The sequence below is a fragment of the Podarcis cretensis genome (assembly GCF_951804945.1).
Source record: "Podarcis cretensis genome assembly, chromosome: 15".
Lineage (NCBI taxonomy): Eukaryota > Metazoa > Chordata > Lepidosauria > Squamata > Lacertidae > Podarcis > Podarcis cretensis.
This window is the reverse complement of record NC_137185.1, coordinates 29,564,400-29,578,821: the sequence shown is the minus strand read 5'-3', so window position 1 is coordinate 29,578,821 and position 14,422 is coordinate 29,564,400. Positions and strand designations below refer to the sequence as shown.

General features: G+C 45.1%; 1 protein-coding gene across 2 annotated transcripts in view; it reads right to left on the bottom strand.

The window, feature by feature from the left end:
• Positions 1-863: 863 nt before the first annotated feature.
• The window catches only part of HYOU1 (hypoxia up-regulated 1), a 17,335-nt gene continuing 3,776 nt past the window's right edge, over positions 864-14,422 (bottom strand). For both annotated transcript variants that reach the window (XM_079956049.1, XM_079956048.1), the window contains exons 3-24: positions 14,287-14,365; positions 13,721-13,875; positions 13,390-13,466; positions 13,079-13,260; positions 11,983-12,098; positions 11,309-11,492; positions 10,941-11,075; positions 10,661-10,743; positions 10,423-10,555; positions 10,033-10,220; positions 9,223-9,361; positions 9,079-9,139; positions 8,479-8,561; positions 7,962-8,135; positions 7,125-7,327; positions 6,884-6,971; positions 6,447-6,569; positions 5,734-5,867; positions 4,678-4,762; positions 4,016-4,265; positions 3,670-3,753; positions 864-2,738 (exon numbers count right to left, since the gene is read on the bottom strand). In XM_079956049.1, coding sequence (XP_079812175.1) covers positions 2,677-2,738; positions 3,670-3,753; positions 4,016-4,265; positions 4,678-4,762; positions 5,734-5,867; positions 6,447-6,569; positions 6,884-6,971; positions 7,125-7,327; positions 7,962-8,135; positions 8,479-8,561; positions 9,079-9,139; positions 9,223-9,361; positions 10,033-10,220; positions 10,423-10,555; positions 10,661-10,743; positions 10,941-11,075; positions 11,309-11,492; positions 11,983-12,098; positions 13,079-13,260; positions 13,390-13,466; positions 13,721-13,875; positions 14,287-14,365 — 2,818 coding nt within the window. In that variant the 3' untranslated portion in view covers positions 864-2,676. The remainder of the gene's footprint in view (positions 2,739-3,669; positions 3,754-4,015; positions 4,266-4,677; positions 4,763-5,733; positions 5,868-6,446; positions 6,570-6,883; positions 6,972-7,124; positions 7,328-7,961; positions 8,136-8,478; positions 8,562-9,078; positions 9,140-9,222; positions 9,362-10,032; positions 10,221-10,422; positions 10,556-10,660; positions 10,744-10,940; positions 11,076-11,308; positions 11,493-11,982; positions 12,099-13,078; positions 13,261-13,389; positions 13,467-13,720; positions 13,876-14,286; positions 14,366-14,422) is intronic.

Below are 14,422 nucleotides of genomic sequence, written 5' to 3'. Positions count from 1 at the left end.
AGGGGGCGCAAATTACTTGCCTTGCCCCAGGTTAGGGGGCGCAAATTACTTGCCTTGCCCCGGGTGCTGACAACGCACACTACGCCGCTGGCTTAAGCCATTCGGGCTTAAAAGAATAGGGGCCTAACACCTGGAGGGCACCACACTTGACTACCCAAGCTCTAGAATGCATCCACCAATATGAAAGGGAAGGAAGCGAGAGGAAAGAAAAACTGCACTTAGGCACCATGGCCAATTCTCACTGCCCACACAGGAGTTTTGGATGGGTTAGGGATTACCAAACAGGCAGCCCCTCACCTTTTAGAAATCCATCACTGTAGCAGGTAGTAGGTGGCACTTTAGGATCCATCTGTTTGAGAGGGTAGCCAGTGTAGGTTCCACCAATTTTTATTCTTCCATTTAAAAAGAGTGATTTTTTTTTTAGAAAAGCAAGTTATTTTATTGAAACCATTTTCAAAAGGAGCAAATACATTTCAACTGAATGACTTAAAATGTGATTACCACCCGCTTTCTCCTTTCCTCCCTCCAGAAAAAAAGTTAACAGAACTGACCAACGAGCACCTGAACATTGATGTAAAACAAACAACTCCAGACTCCACAGCTAAGTAAGTGCCAATATGGCAGAGGGAACTTGCACAATTTCTGCAGAGCACACAAAGGTGGCAGCACAAGGTACTCTCTTGCCTACTGGCTTTCTGGATTAGGCTTAGTTGGGTTTTAGGCAGCAGCAGAGGAATGGAAGAGAGAACATTCCTCCTTCACTCCCAAATTACATTCCCATGGCAGAGAAATTAAAACTTCTAAGCCTGCCCTGTTCAAAAGGGGGAAATTTTTAAGAAAAGACAGACACAGCACAAGACAAATTCAGGGAAATGTTTTTCAGGAAACCAAGATTTACATTCAAATTCCAATTACTTTATCAATGCTCACAGTAGAATGCACATTCTCCTCAAAACATAGGTATGCAGAAATAGTTGCTTTGTTTTTAATAAGGTTTTAAACTCCATTTTCATCAAAAACCAAATATTCAATGCACATTTTAACAGAGGCAAAAACACCTGTGTGTGTGTGTGTGTGTGTGTGTGTGTGTATACACACACACACACACACACACACACAACTGGGAAAGATGGCAAGCTTAACTCCAAGCACAAGTATAAAGCTTGTTGAAATGAAGAGGAAAGGGGGCATTACAATAGGCAGCACACAATTTAGTATTAATTTCTCACATTTGCCTTGTTCTAGGAGCCTGTAGCATTTGGCATACCACTTCTGCCTGAATACTAAAGAAATAATTCCTCAAAGCTGCAAGTTAAGACAAAGACGTCTTGAAATTAATTCAAGAGAAGAACACATTTCCAAATTGATTTTAGGGACTAGGAGGCAGTGCTTAGGAATGAGTTGCTGAGCAATGATGTTAAAGAAAACAGGGTCTCAGCATGGTCTATATATGATATTCCTTTGAACAGTTTGGACATTGTGTGTAGAGGGGAAAACTGAAGTAAAAAGGGCTGGATGAAGTTTTTCCTCTACTTTGTGACATCTTTACATATTCTAGTTTATGTGCAGTTGGACTGATTTGTACTTCTGAAAACTGAAGTATCACAATTATTTGTCCTATAGCCAAAGCTGTCCCTACTACACTACTAGGTGGCCAAAGTGGAAAGTTCAGCTGCCAGTAGTAAATAAAAGGTGCACACACAAAAATGTGCATTCACCACCCAAGACAGCAAGCTTTGTAAGCCAGCTTCCCAAATCACCATATAACATCAGCAGTATTAGGAAATGGCAAGACTAAGAACAGTGCCCAGTGTTGCTGGGAAGGCAATTAGAAAGCAAAACTACAAACTTGAGGAGCAAATAAAATAGGTAAAGAAAACCTGTACCTTTCTGGGATAGATCAGACTTCCTGCTTTATTACAACAGCATAGTTTCATGGGCCTCTTAGAAAATGACTGGCATTAGGGAGTTTTGCTAAAGGCAGTAACTGATAATAAGAATCAGGGATGCGTGTCTCATCAGTGACCATCCCTGCTATGCTACAGCTGTCTGATAAATACTTCTGAAAGCAGAGTCATACAGTTATCTGTTTGAGCATTTTGGTTTTCCTTACAAGCATTGTCAACTTCTTTTACTCTCCACTCCTGTTTCATCCATTTCAGTTGCACAGACACCCCCAAAACAGAAAACTGTCCATCAGCAGCCCAAGAGTAAGGATATAAAGGGACTTGCTCATTCAAGCCTAGTTGATGAACCATAACATGATGAGGCTGCAGCAGATGGTTCCAATTTGATATTTCCAGTTGCAGACAAATAATGTTTCCAGAAGGTGAAGCATAGCCCAAAAAACTGCTGATGCCAACTGTCATTTCCTAGAACAGTTTCAGGTAGATTTAAATCTACTGGTTAGAAGTGCAATTCAGGGGACAGTGCTGTGGAAAACACAGCAAGAGTGCCCAGTGAGCTCAAAGTCATTTTTAAAGAAAGGAAGAGACAAGACAACACACCAAAATCAGCAACAAATAAATCCCCAACAGAAAGGAAAAAAATGTACAGCTCTATTGCATTTTGTTGTCAGTCTGTGCCATGTTCCACTAACCAGGTCCATCATAAAAACAATGGAGTTAACTGTAAATAAATAGGTGTTGGTGCAAGGGGCGGCGGTTTAAGGAACTGTTATAATTCATCATTGGTTCTGGTGTCTTCCCTTGTTTCCGACCTCTTGTCAGTTTGTGGCCCTGAAAAGAGCAAGAGCAGAAAAACCATAATGAATCAAAACTGTGCAGCATGGACAACTTTCCAAATCAAGATAGTACTAGGGAAACATGTTCAGATACACAAAGAGTAAGAAACAGGGTAGCAGGGTTAGAAAGCAAGAGCAGGCAGATAAAGCCATGGCTTGAGACTTAAACATATTAGGGATTCCAAAGGGATTTGGTTCTTCAAGATTCCCAGTGCCAACCCTCGTGCAGTGCAGGGATGAGGTAAACAGGAAGTAAGAAAAGGGTAATTGGGGAAAAAAATACATTGCTATCCTTGAGATGCATGCTGCATAAAAAATCAATCAGTTTTGTGGCACTTTAAACCCACACATTTGTGCCACTTAAATTCCCTACACGTGCTCTTGAGGCCCCTTCTTCCATCAGGACTGTTGAGATCACTTGGCGAGGAGCTTTTGCCAGGAGCACCCTTCCCCTGAGTTGGCAGGGCAAGGAGGAGAGAGCAAGCCTTGTCTGGGAATAGCTCATTCCTCTTTATTGCTGTCTTTCCTCTTCCTCCCTCCCTGAATGTTGGGAATGCTATTGGTGCCCCTTAAGCATCACAGTGCCCATTTCAGCTGTAAAAGTCTTTTCTGAAAGCAGCCACGTCTCCCCCTGCCTTGCAGCCAATTCCCAGGGTGGCATGGAGTTTCCCAGCATCAACTGTATAAATTGACTACGGCTATTAAAATAATAATTTGGATAACTTGTTTCCTTACATTGTTTCACATTGTGAATTTGAGGCCCAGAATAGCATGGCTCCAGAAAAAAGGGTTCCTGAATTCCCACTATGATGTGAAGAACCCAAGAAAAAGCAATCACATGGCCTAGGGAATTCCAATTCTCTCAGCCTAATATTTCCTTACCAGAGTTCTGGTCAGTGATCAAAATAAATTGATTCATTCCTTACCAGAGTCTGGTCCCAATTCATCATCCAGTGGTGCTTTTTCTTCTATGGGTGGTTCTTTGACTGGGCTAGCATCTTCTGGTTTATCTGGTTGGAAGGAGAAAAAAAGGTATCCATAGTTGCAGAGGTATGTGCAATGACCAAACTGGATGCACACCACATCACCCAAGAGAAATTTGAGCCATTTACAACACAGCTCATGGAGCAACCAACTAAAGGCTAGAAGAGGCAGCAAAGAATGAGGACCCTCTTTTACACCAAGCAGTCTTCCACAGGGCTAGTTTCAAACACCAGGGAATATGAACAGGGGAATTAGAAGACTACTGATGCTGCTGCGAGACCTTCTTACCTTTTTGATTCTCATCCTTGGGAGGAATGACCTTTTCACCCTCAGGAGGCACAGTGGTGTTCTTGCCCGCTTCTGTTTTTGTGGTGTTCTTCTTGGGGGGCCTGATCTTTGAAAACTTGGCTTTGTTGAGGAGGTATTGCACTTCCCTGTCCAGAGCTGCAATCTTCAGCTCAATGTCTTTGGAAAGCAGAATAGGCTTCTCGGCGGGCGACAGCTTGGTCTGTTCTGCCAGGGTCTCATTCTTCCACAACTAAAACAAACAAACCCAGGAAAACATATTATCCTTAGGCTCCACTTGATAAGACCAGCCCTGTTTGGTGCTGCTCATTTACCAAGTGCCAATGGCCTTCTGACCTGACACGCCACGAATCTATGCAAAATCACTGCTTGAAAGCTCCACGTGGCCTCTGCTGAGCCCCATTTCTACAACCATTCATTCATTCATACCCCATACTCCATAAAGCAAGCCCAAGTTGTGGGCTTACTGTATTTTGGCAGGATTCTTAGGTTTACCTGTGAACTGAATCACAACATTCTAAGTAAAAAGACCAAAAGGGGTATCTTTTGGAGCCTAGAGCAGAAGGGACAAGACATGCACATGCATGAACACACATAGTTTGGATACTGAAAAGATTTTCTGCACTCCTTGTGACCCTTCTTACCGTTGTCTCGTTTATAACTTTTTCCAAGGTGCTTAGCTCTACCTCTGTGAATAACTGATCAGCCTCCGGGATCATGCGAGCGCCCCTGAAAAAGTGAATGAGAAATGTGTCTCCCTCTTGCCCTGAAGCAGTTTTCACACTATATTAAAGCTCTCCAGTTGGTGTAACTGGCTCCTATGCAGCTAACAACAACTGCTAAAGACAACACCTTCAGCTTTACTATTCTAGGAAAAGTGACAACTGGGACACAGGATGCAGCACAGAAATATCTAGGCCATAACATTTCTAGCTAATTTCAACTGCTAAGTTTGACAACCATGTTAACAAGTGAGATGGACAACAGGTGAAACTTTGGGAGATGGTTACAAAGCGGGATTATTTTTCCAGTGACCATGAGTGCCAATTTCTTTTGCCTCAAACAATTTTCCTTTCTATTTGGTGACAAAGATATGGAATCAGTAACTGAAGTTCTACACAAAAAAATGTAAAATATTGTTCAAGGAAAGGAAAAAACCCCCAGTATGTATGACTATGGCAAAATACCAGCCCTCCATAAGAAAAGCAAACTCCACCACACCCTTATAGCAGCGGGCACATGTGTAATTATCTTGGTCCTTGATATGCACCCTTACTTCCTTTCAAGGTAGCAGAGATTTGGAAAGCAACTCTCATGGGTAAGAGTTTAGCGTTTCATGCTAAGAATCTCAACTTCTCATAAATGGGGACCATTTTCATATATAACTTTTAGCAAGAGGAAGCTACAGCACTGGAACCTGTAGCTATTCTTCCATGAGTGCCACTATCAGCTTGTGAACAAGGCTTATTAAAATAAAACTGTTGTGTGATACAACCAAAAACGGTTTCACTGAAAGTGAACTGCTTCTTTGTCTCCTGGTTGCCTTGCTGAGATTTAAACAGCTGCATTGCACAGCTCCCCATGCACACCCTTTGGGTCCAGAGAGTGCTAATCTCAGCTGCTAGTGTGAGTAAGACAAGCCCCTCTGCCCCAACCCAAGTCCCCTCCTCTCCTACTAAAGACATCTTGGTTGCTCGTACTTGAGGAAAATATTGGAGTGATTGAGCAAGCTTTCTAGGGTAGCTAGACGGTCTGGCCACTTCCTTCTCTCCTCCACACGGAAGAAAAGGCTCCGACACAGCTTCTTCAGTTCAGAGAGCCTCTCTTTCAGCTCCTGTGAATTGGAATAGAAGTTAAAAAGCTAAAATTCTGCCTTGGACACATATATCATCTTGCAAAGATGGTCTGGAAATTCAGGAAGAAGGGGTTAAACATCCACAAACTGAGCCTGCCTGGAGACACACTAGAACTCCGCCCTGGAGGCTCCACAGTGACAGCTAATTTATTATACAGGCATCCAGTTCCCAGGGAGTTCAAACCCCCGTCCCAAAGTTAAGAGGGCACACAAGCCAAATGTGACACTTGTAGGTTGGTCAGACATGCAGACCACGGGAATCCCACACAATGATTGCAGCTATGAATGACAAAGTACTTTGCCATTGCCCAGAAGGCAGTGCAGTCAAGGAAGTTCAAAGTTGTTCTCATCAACCACAGCAAGTCACATTCTTCCGTTTCTCCGATTCTGACAAAATGTACTGGCTAAAATTTCCAAAACGCTTTTGGCGAGGGAAAGACACTTCTGTAGACCAGATAACCCACATGAAACACACTCTGAGAATCTTCAAGTCTAGCCTAACAATACAGAGAAGTTTCCCCTGAAAAAGATATTGGCAGTTCAAAGTGGTGCCCCAACCTTAGTTGTGGCTGTATAGCCTTCCTCTTCCATCCAGTTGGAAGCTTCGCTCAGCTTCTTGGAAATTTCCTCTCGCTCGTCTTCTGTTGAAACAAACTTATACTCCTCCTGTTGTAGCTTATCCTGGTAAGAGACACACACACACAAAATCAATCTCTCTGAAGTTCTTGTCACTTATGGGAACATTCACCAAACAGGAGTCTTAGGCTTTGTTTGCTCGTCCTCCTGACAGAAATTTAGCTAAAGGCGACACGGCAGCCTCCCTGACCTATTCCAAATTTTCTTACAGCTCAAGTTGCAATAGTGCTGAAACTTTACACAAAAGACAAGATAAGCATAAGTTAAACGGCAGCAGAGAAATAATTTTATGGGGGTGGGAACATCGGCAACAAGATGAACCCGCTAAATGCCCTCTGATCCTTTTTCCCGGGACCTACCTGAGTCTCAAAGATGAAGGCCTCAAGGCCATTGGCTGACTTTTCCCTCTCATGCTTTGCTATGTCTCTTTCAGTCAATTCTTGCAACCTGATGTTAGAAAAAGGTGGGAAGAACAAGGTACCCAAGGTCACAACCTTCTCTGAATGGGAGAAGACAAAAAACATCCCCATGCACTGACTGCAAGCAGTCTCATCCCAGCTCACAGATAGGGGGCAGAGGCAGCCCTGAAGATCCACCTACTTCTTAATGGAGTCTTGCAATTCTTCTGGCAGCAACTCTGGCACATCATTCACATCCAGCTCTACTGCAATCTCTTCCACCAGCTTTTGTTTCTTTGGCGGCTTCAGCTTTTTCTCCTCCTCCTCGGCTGCTTTGGCACCATTGCCCTCGGGGCTCTTTGTAGGCTCCTCATCCTTCCCAGTATCTGTCTTTTCTTGGGCTTCCTAGATGGGAGCAATTCCAGGACTAACAGGGGGCTGTTTTCAGCCACCAGCTAGAGCCAACATTTGACAGGTTTGCTTTAATTTTAAATTTAAGCTGGGCCGGCCCTGCTGTTAGGAAGAGAGGCAACTACCTCAAGTGCTAACTTCTGGGAACAGCCACCTACCAACCGCATTCCTTCCAAGTTCCCTGGCCATATCTTTCTGTTGTAAGATCTGTACCTGCTTAACTACTCTTGCTCTCAGGGTTAGTGGAGGGCATTATTCCACTGGCAACGATGAAATAAAAAATTCAACTGCTGGTCCAGTCAGAGTTTGTATGTACAATTTGTTGTTGGTGGAAATTTGTTGCTTCAGGTAGCAAAAGGTTTTGTAATGGCCCTGGATTCAGCCATGCTTGGAACCATGTAGATGCCAAGTTTTTAGGAGAATTCTCACACAACCCCATAGGCATCAGACCTTAAAAGGAAGTTTCCCACCCTCTCCAATAAGTAGACAACCGTGGTTCAGGGGATTTGAAGCGTGAAAAAGTACTGTTCCCCACAATAACTTCACCCCTATAGACGCCTTCTCATTTGTCTCCTATTGGATAAAAAGGGGGGAGGCTCTTCAGTGACCCTCCTCACTGCTTGCTCACCTGGGAGTCTGATTTCTCTCTTCCTTCCTCTTGTTGGTCCTCAGCTGAAGCATCTTCAGCAGCTTTTTCCTGAGATGGGGATGGCGTTGGCTGCTTTTCTTCCTCCACACTAGCAGCCCCATTGTCATCCTTCTGGTCCTCCTTACCCGCTTCCGCTTGGCTCTCCTCTTCCTCCTGGGCAACAGAGGGGAAATTCCCAAGGGTGTTATAAGAACCTTGCGCAGCTAGGCTTCTTCAGCCAAGACAGGCGTGACTCTGAAGGGACCCAGCAGGTCCAGCTACAAGCTCTGCCGCGACAGTCACTTGTCATGGATTCCTTCTGACTCTTAAGTATTTAGTATGGTTTTAGCCAAGAACACAGTGCCAATGAACAGGTTCACAGAACTCTTGAGACTAAGACCAGGATCCTCCCCTGATCTTTTTTCATATTTGTACCCCTTTTCAAGTCCCTGATGACATTTGCATTAGGCTCAAATCCTGCATCTTGCTGGCAGGCTCTCCACAGAACAGAGCTCACCTGAACAGTCTCAGTCAAGTTTTCGGATGCTTCTGGAACAGGGCTCCCTCCTCCAAAGAGACTAGAGATGGTGTTCCCAAGCTCTGCTCGAAAGAAGAAACATATTTAAGAAAGGTTTGGGTTCTACACACAGAAAACCCAGCTCCTATCTGCCACCTGACCCATCCCCTCCTAAGGGACAGATCTTTGTCTTTGCTTAGTGAATGCCTTCATAATCTATGTGGTAGCCTCTCAATCTTGGGGTGGGTGTTGGCTGGCAAAACAGCACAGGCCACCTCTGCCCCTACAGCTGTAAAAACTACAATACCCTCAATGAATGTGAAACCTCCATGTCTCCGAGTGCCAACAGTGCCCTGGTGTGTACACTGCCTTGTTTCTCCAGCATACCTGATTACTAAAGGTAGCCAAGAACAGAGGCCCCACCCCAAGGAACCAGTCCCTGCAACCGCAGCTTGCTTGGTTGTAAAGCTGAGGGGCAAAGAGTTGGAAAGGTCTCATTTCCGACCACTCAAAGTGATGCTGAAAACTGGGAAGGGGCGGATTAAGTCAAACTGCCTACATGGTACGAGAAGAGCTGTTGCTGCAACCCAACCAACTCACTTGTTAGCGTGGATTCCTCCTCTGGCTTGTCCTCCACCAGAGTCTCAAACACAGATTCTACCTGGGAGACAACACACGGAGCAGAATGAGATTGGAAGGCCCAGCAAGTGAGCGGGAGATGAAGAGCATTGAAGCGGTACTTACACGATCGAGGCTCAGCACACCACTCTCGTCCATGTTGAAATGAGCCTTGATGCCTTTGGACTCGTAATCCAAATGTTTCTTGAAGCTCTCACCCACTCCTTGCAGCTTCACCCTTGTGAGGTTCAAGGACCCAAAAGCTCTGCAGAAACCACACAAGGACACACATTGGGATGGGTGAGCACAGCGGCTGGCCACCCCTCCTTTCTGTTCCCATTCTCTAGCCCTACCACAGAAATCACAAAACTTTGTAGAAACACCGAAGGGCAGTAATGTAGATATTTTATTTCCTGGATACTCAGCTGCAAGGGTACAAGTTCAAACAGCCGAGAACAAATTTGAGTTCCCAAAGCCGTAGCCACTGACATAAAGCTGAGTTCAGGCAGAATCATAAACTCTGAGGACATGAGTCAAGTTAAGCCTTTTTTAAAAAAATGATTTTATTAGGACTTTTCAAAATACTATAGAAGACCAGACCAAAGCAGAAACAAAACAAAGAAAATAAAAGGGAAAGAATATTTAGCGAAATAATAACAGAATAGAAAGATAAAGAAAAAGATAACAAAAATAAGTAGAAGGGACTTCCAGCTACCACATACAAGAGTTCCTCAAAACAATCAAATGTTCAATAAAGAGTAATATCCAGCTATTCCTCCCTCTGTCATGTTTTGTTTTTATTTCTTATGCAACCCTATTAATTCTTCGCTCCTTAGACCAAACTCCCGGGCAGCTGTAACTACCATAACAAAAGGGAAAAGGAAAGCAAGAGCCAGCATGCTCTGTTTTTTGTGGCTGACCCACAACTGCACTCACTTCAAGTCACTGTCACCCAGGAAGCCCATATCCGCATAGTTGACATGGAACTCAAAGTCATCTGTGTATCGGTTGAAGGTGATGACCTTCCGTTGGGGATACGGAGCCATGCGCTGGAACAGGATCCGCCGGTTGTGCTTAAGGCTTTTGGATTTATCCTCCTCTTCTACCTCACGGGTGAACTCAACCTAAGGTTAGGAGAGGATAAAGAACAGACTGTACCTCTTCCAGATTCTACCACACGGGAGAGCCAATTGCATGCCAACATTAAGCGACAAAGATCAGCACTTTTCTTGGGCTGCTTGAGACAGAATGCCGAGACAGGCTTTTTACCAACCCTCTCCCTGAAATCCACAGCACTCCGATACTTGATAATGAACCACAGCTCACCTGGATGGGGAAAACAGCTGCATCACGGACAATGAAAGGCTTCACCTTAAAGGCTTTGCTCAAGGCAGCTGCTTGGTAGACAGCGCCCATTGCAGCTGCTTCATCTGCATTGATGTTCTTGCCCAGCTCATCCCTGTGTTGTCAACAGAAGAATGATTAGATGCTACCCTGCTCTGGACAGAGAATATTTTGAGGGGTGGGAGGCAGAAAATACCACCAAAACTGGGCTGATGCTTACTTGCCAACTGCCTTTAGCAGATATTCCTGCACCTTTGGGACGCGAGTGGCACCACCGACAAGGATCACCTGGTCAATTTCATTCTGGGAATTGGGGAAAGATAACAGGGTCTGAATCTCTGAGCTTGAACTCTGTTACATTTTCTGAATCTAGAGTTCTGCTTGCACAGATGTAGATGGCCTGGAAGGAGCAGTAAGTGCTTCCCACCATGGCCTACGCTGTGGAATTCACGTTGTTTGGTGAAAACTAGAGACCTTGTAACAAAACCATCCGCACTTACCAAACCAATCTCAGCACTGCTGACCGCCTGCTGCACAGGTCCTGCAACCCGCTGGAACAAATCAGAGCACAGCTCCTCCAATTCCTGCCGTGAAACTTTGGCCTTGAAGTCAATATCATCCAGCAAGCCCTCGATCTAGGGAGAGAAACCAAGAGCATCTTATCTCACAGACACCTACAGCACTTCCTCTCTGAAGCCAGCACACTGCTTCTACTGTGCCTTCAAAACAGGATAAGACCTTAATGAAATGTAGAAGCTTTTCATCTACATGTAAGCAGATAGCTGCTTACAATTGACTATAGCAGACTACGAAGGTGAGGCATTTTCCATGCACCCAGGCCACACCAAATGATACACACACAACCTACCTGGGCCACGTGGTCAGCATTGGCACTTAGTACTGTTTTCACGCGATTGGCTTCCTTTAGTAGCTTGGCCATGGCCCGGAGATTTTTCCGGACATCCTTTGATGGATTTTGCTGGTTGAAGAGTTTGGCCAGATGGTCACGGAGGCGCAGCTCCATCTCCAGCCCTCCCAGTGTGCGATCAAATCTGAGGAGGAGGACGAGGTATGCAGTGGAAGCAGCTACTCAAACCAGCAGCCCCTTTGCGATGAAGCCCAGCAACTACCTCTCCAGCTACCACTCCTCTCAACAAGCTTGATATCTCTCTATTCCCTCCCACCCCAAAACCAGCATTTTGGTTTTCTAAACATCCTTCCACAAGTGCCCTGCAGCCAGATCAGACCACATGTCCATCCAAATCCAGCATCCCAATCTTACAGTGGCTTATGGGCAAGCATCAAATAGGAAACAAATGCAATAGCACTTTCCACATTTGCAATTCCCAGGAAATCACTTTAAAAAGAAGGGGGGGGGGAGAGGCATGTTGACTCCAGCTAGGACCTAGCCAACATGATCCATTATGCATTTGTTTGATTCTGCTTTGTGCAATACGCCTCCCAGTTTGGACCTTTCTACTTCAGATATACTGCTCTCTCCTGACTCCCTAGCAAATTTAATTCCAAGAATCAAGCTCTTACCCAACACCCCGAATCTGAAGCTGAGGCTGGGTTCCCGAGTCCTTGGTTTTCACTGCTTGGTAAGTCACGATGGTACACACAGTGCTGCCTGCTCCCATGTCATAAAACATAATGTTCTAGAAATCAATAAAGAACCAATGCTAAAGACAGCAGGCAACAGCAGGCACGGAGGTATCACAGTCTAAAGGATGGTACATGAATGTCTGTGGGAACTCAGATCAGCCATCTCCAAGCTTAAAAATATATACAAGAGTATGAAGTTGCCAGTGGCTGGGGCAACCCAGTTAGATGGGTGGGATAGAAGAAGAAGAAGAAGAAGAAGAAGAAGAAGAAGAAGAAGAAGAAGAAGAAGAAGAAGTCGTCAGACTGTTTGTTCATCTGGTCCAGAGGTGGGTCAGCCCTCCAGCCTGCAGACCTAATTAGACCTAACATGGGTCCAAATTTGGCCCATGAGGCTGTTTTCTGCCAAGTATGCCCACCAGCCCCACACCAGATATCATGTGTGATGTCAGGTGGGAGACAGGTAAAGATGCAGCTGACAAGATGCTATACTGGGAGTCCTGAAGAATGCTCCAGATTGTGCATTGGCAAGGGAGGCTTCCTGTCCACAGCAATCAACTGACAGACAAATCTTTAAGAGGCCTCAAGTCTCGACCTATGGTCTTGGTGACTCCAAGCCCAGTGGTTCAGATGTGCAACCAAGTTCTCCAGAGGAAACTCAAGCCACAGAGCCAATCCCTGCAGAAAGCAGGTTTGGAGTCACTGCCTATTGGCCAGTAGGTACTAACTTGAAACTTGGCTTGGCTTTGGTAACACAGCTTGCCTTGCTACAAAGGATAAGTTGGTCACTAGATTTCATAGTAATATCAGATGACTGACAGGTGAGTGGGCCCTGCTCGCTTGTGTATGTGGCTAGCTGGAATTAGGGGAATGCAGAATCTGTACATAAAAAACAGGCAACTCTCACTGACCAAGAAGACTGCCCTGCCCAAATTCCCTGTGTTTTCTAGGTAAGGTTACAGAGGCACAATGAGCTTGAGCCCTGGGTAAAAACCTCCCCCCTCCCGAGCCACACACACCCTCCAATTACAAGCACCTGGGCTGTAGCATTGATGTCCTTCCTTCGGAACACCCCATAGTTCAAAGCCACAGCTGTGTTATCGTTGATGAGCTGCAAAACCTTGAGATCTGCCATTTTTGCTGCATGCAGGACCGCTCTCCTCTCTGCCTGGTTGAAGTAGGCAGGGACAGTGATCACAGCATCCTTAACAGGCTGTTCTGTAAGATAAGGAAAAGGTATGATGTGAGCTCCTGGTTCAGGTGCTTCTTCATTTTTATTCATATGCTTGCTGACCCAAGAAGGAAAGACAACTCTTGTGCCTCAAACACTCAAGAGTCATTTCTAACCTGCAAATTCCTCTGCCAGTGCCCGAGAATAGTTGAGCACCATGCCCAGGATCTCTTCTGGAGTATAGTGCAATTTGCTGCAAGGAAGAACAAGAATGATAAATTCTAAATTCCTGATCCCAGCTGTGAAATGCATCTTTTGAGCATGGGTGGGCCTCATCACTTCCACAAACCACTTGCCCATTATCAGGGCACATACCAAATACAAGCTGACCATGGCATTTGGCCAACCAAATCTATGCAGCAGTACTCCCAAAGTGGCTTGCAGAGAGATGCCACAGCCTTTCTTGCTCAGCAGTGCCACGTGGCAAACCTCAAAGTGGAAACGTACTCTGACAGCTTGAAACTGACTGTCTCCCTCCTTGCATCTTTCACCAGCTCATGTTCTGGGAACCGTGACTGGTACATGGTCACTTGTGGGTTATCAATGCGCTTGCCCAGGAGATCCTGGAAATACCGGAAAGCCACTTTTGGGTTCTTGATGCCCTATTAAAAAAACAGGAAAAACACACAACCATGCTGATTCCTCTGGAATGTTCACCTATCCCCCATAAATTTCTTTTTAAAAGGCATACACGCCAAAACCCTGAACAACTGAACTACTGAAAATACCCAAAGTGGCATTTAGGATCCTCTGTTTCCAAAACCAAAAAAGTCACCGCATGCCAGCACTGGAAAAGTCCTTCTCTGGAACCTGAGCTAAACTGCCAAAGAGGACCTGTAGCACTGTCTCTTCAACAAATCTCAGTGGGGAGGAACATGTTATTGAAGCTGAAAATGTAAATAGGAAGGTGCAGCAGAGACAGGACCCCAGAAGAACAAGCTGTGTATGCAAATAAATACTCTTGGTATAGAAAAAGCAGAGGGGATGTGTGAGTGGACATCTAAGGGACTTACCATTCCCACGGCATTGTCACCAAAGAGGCGCTCATTCTCCTTTAGAGTTACAGCCACTGGTGTTTTTCTCCGAGATTCCCTAGAACAACAAGAAAAATTAAACTAGAACTGTTTCCTGGGGAGATAGGAAGTTGTC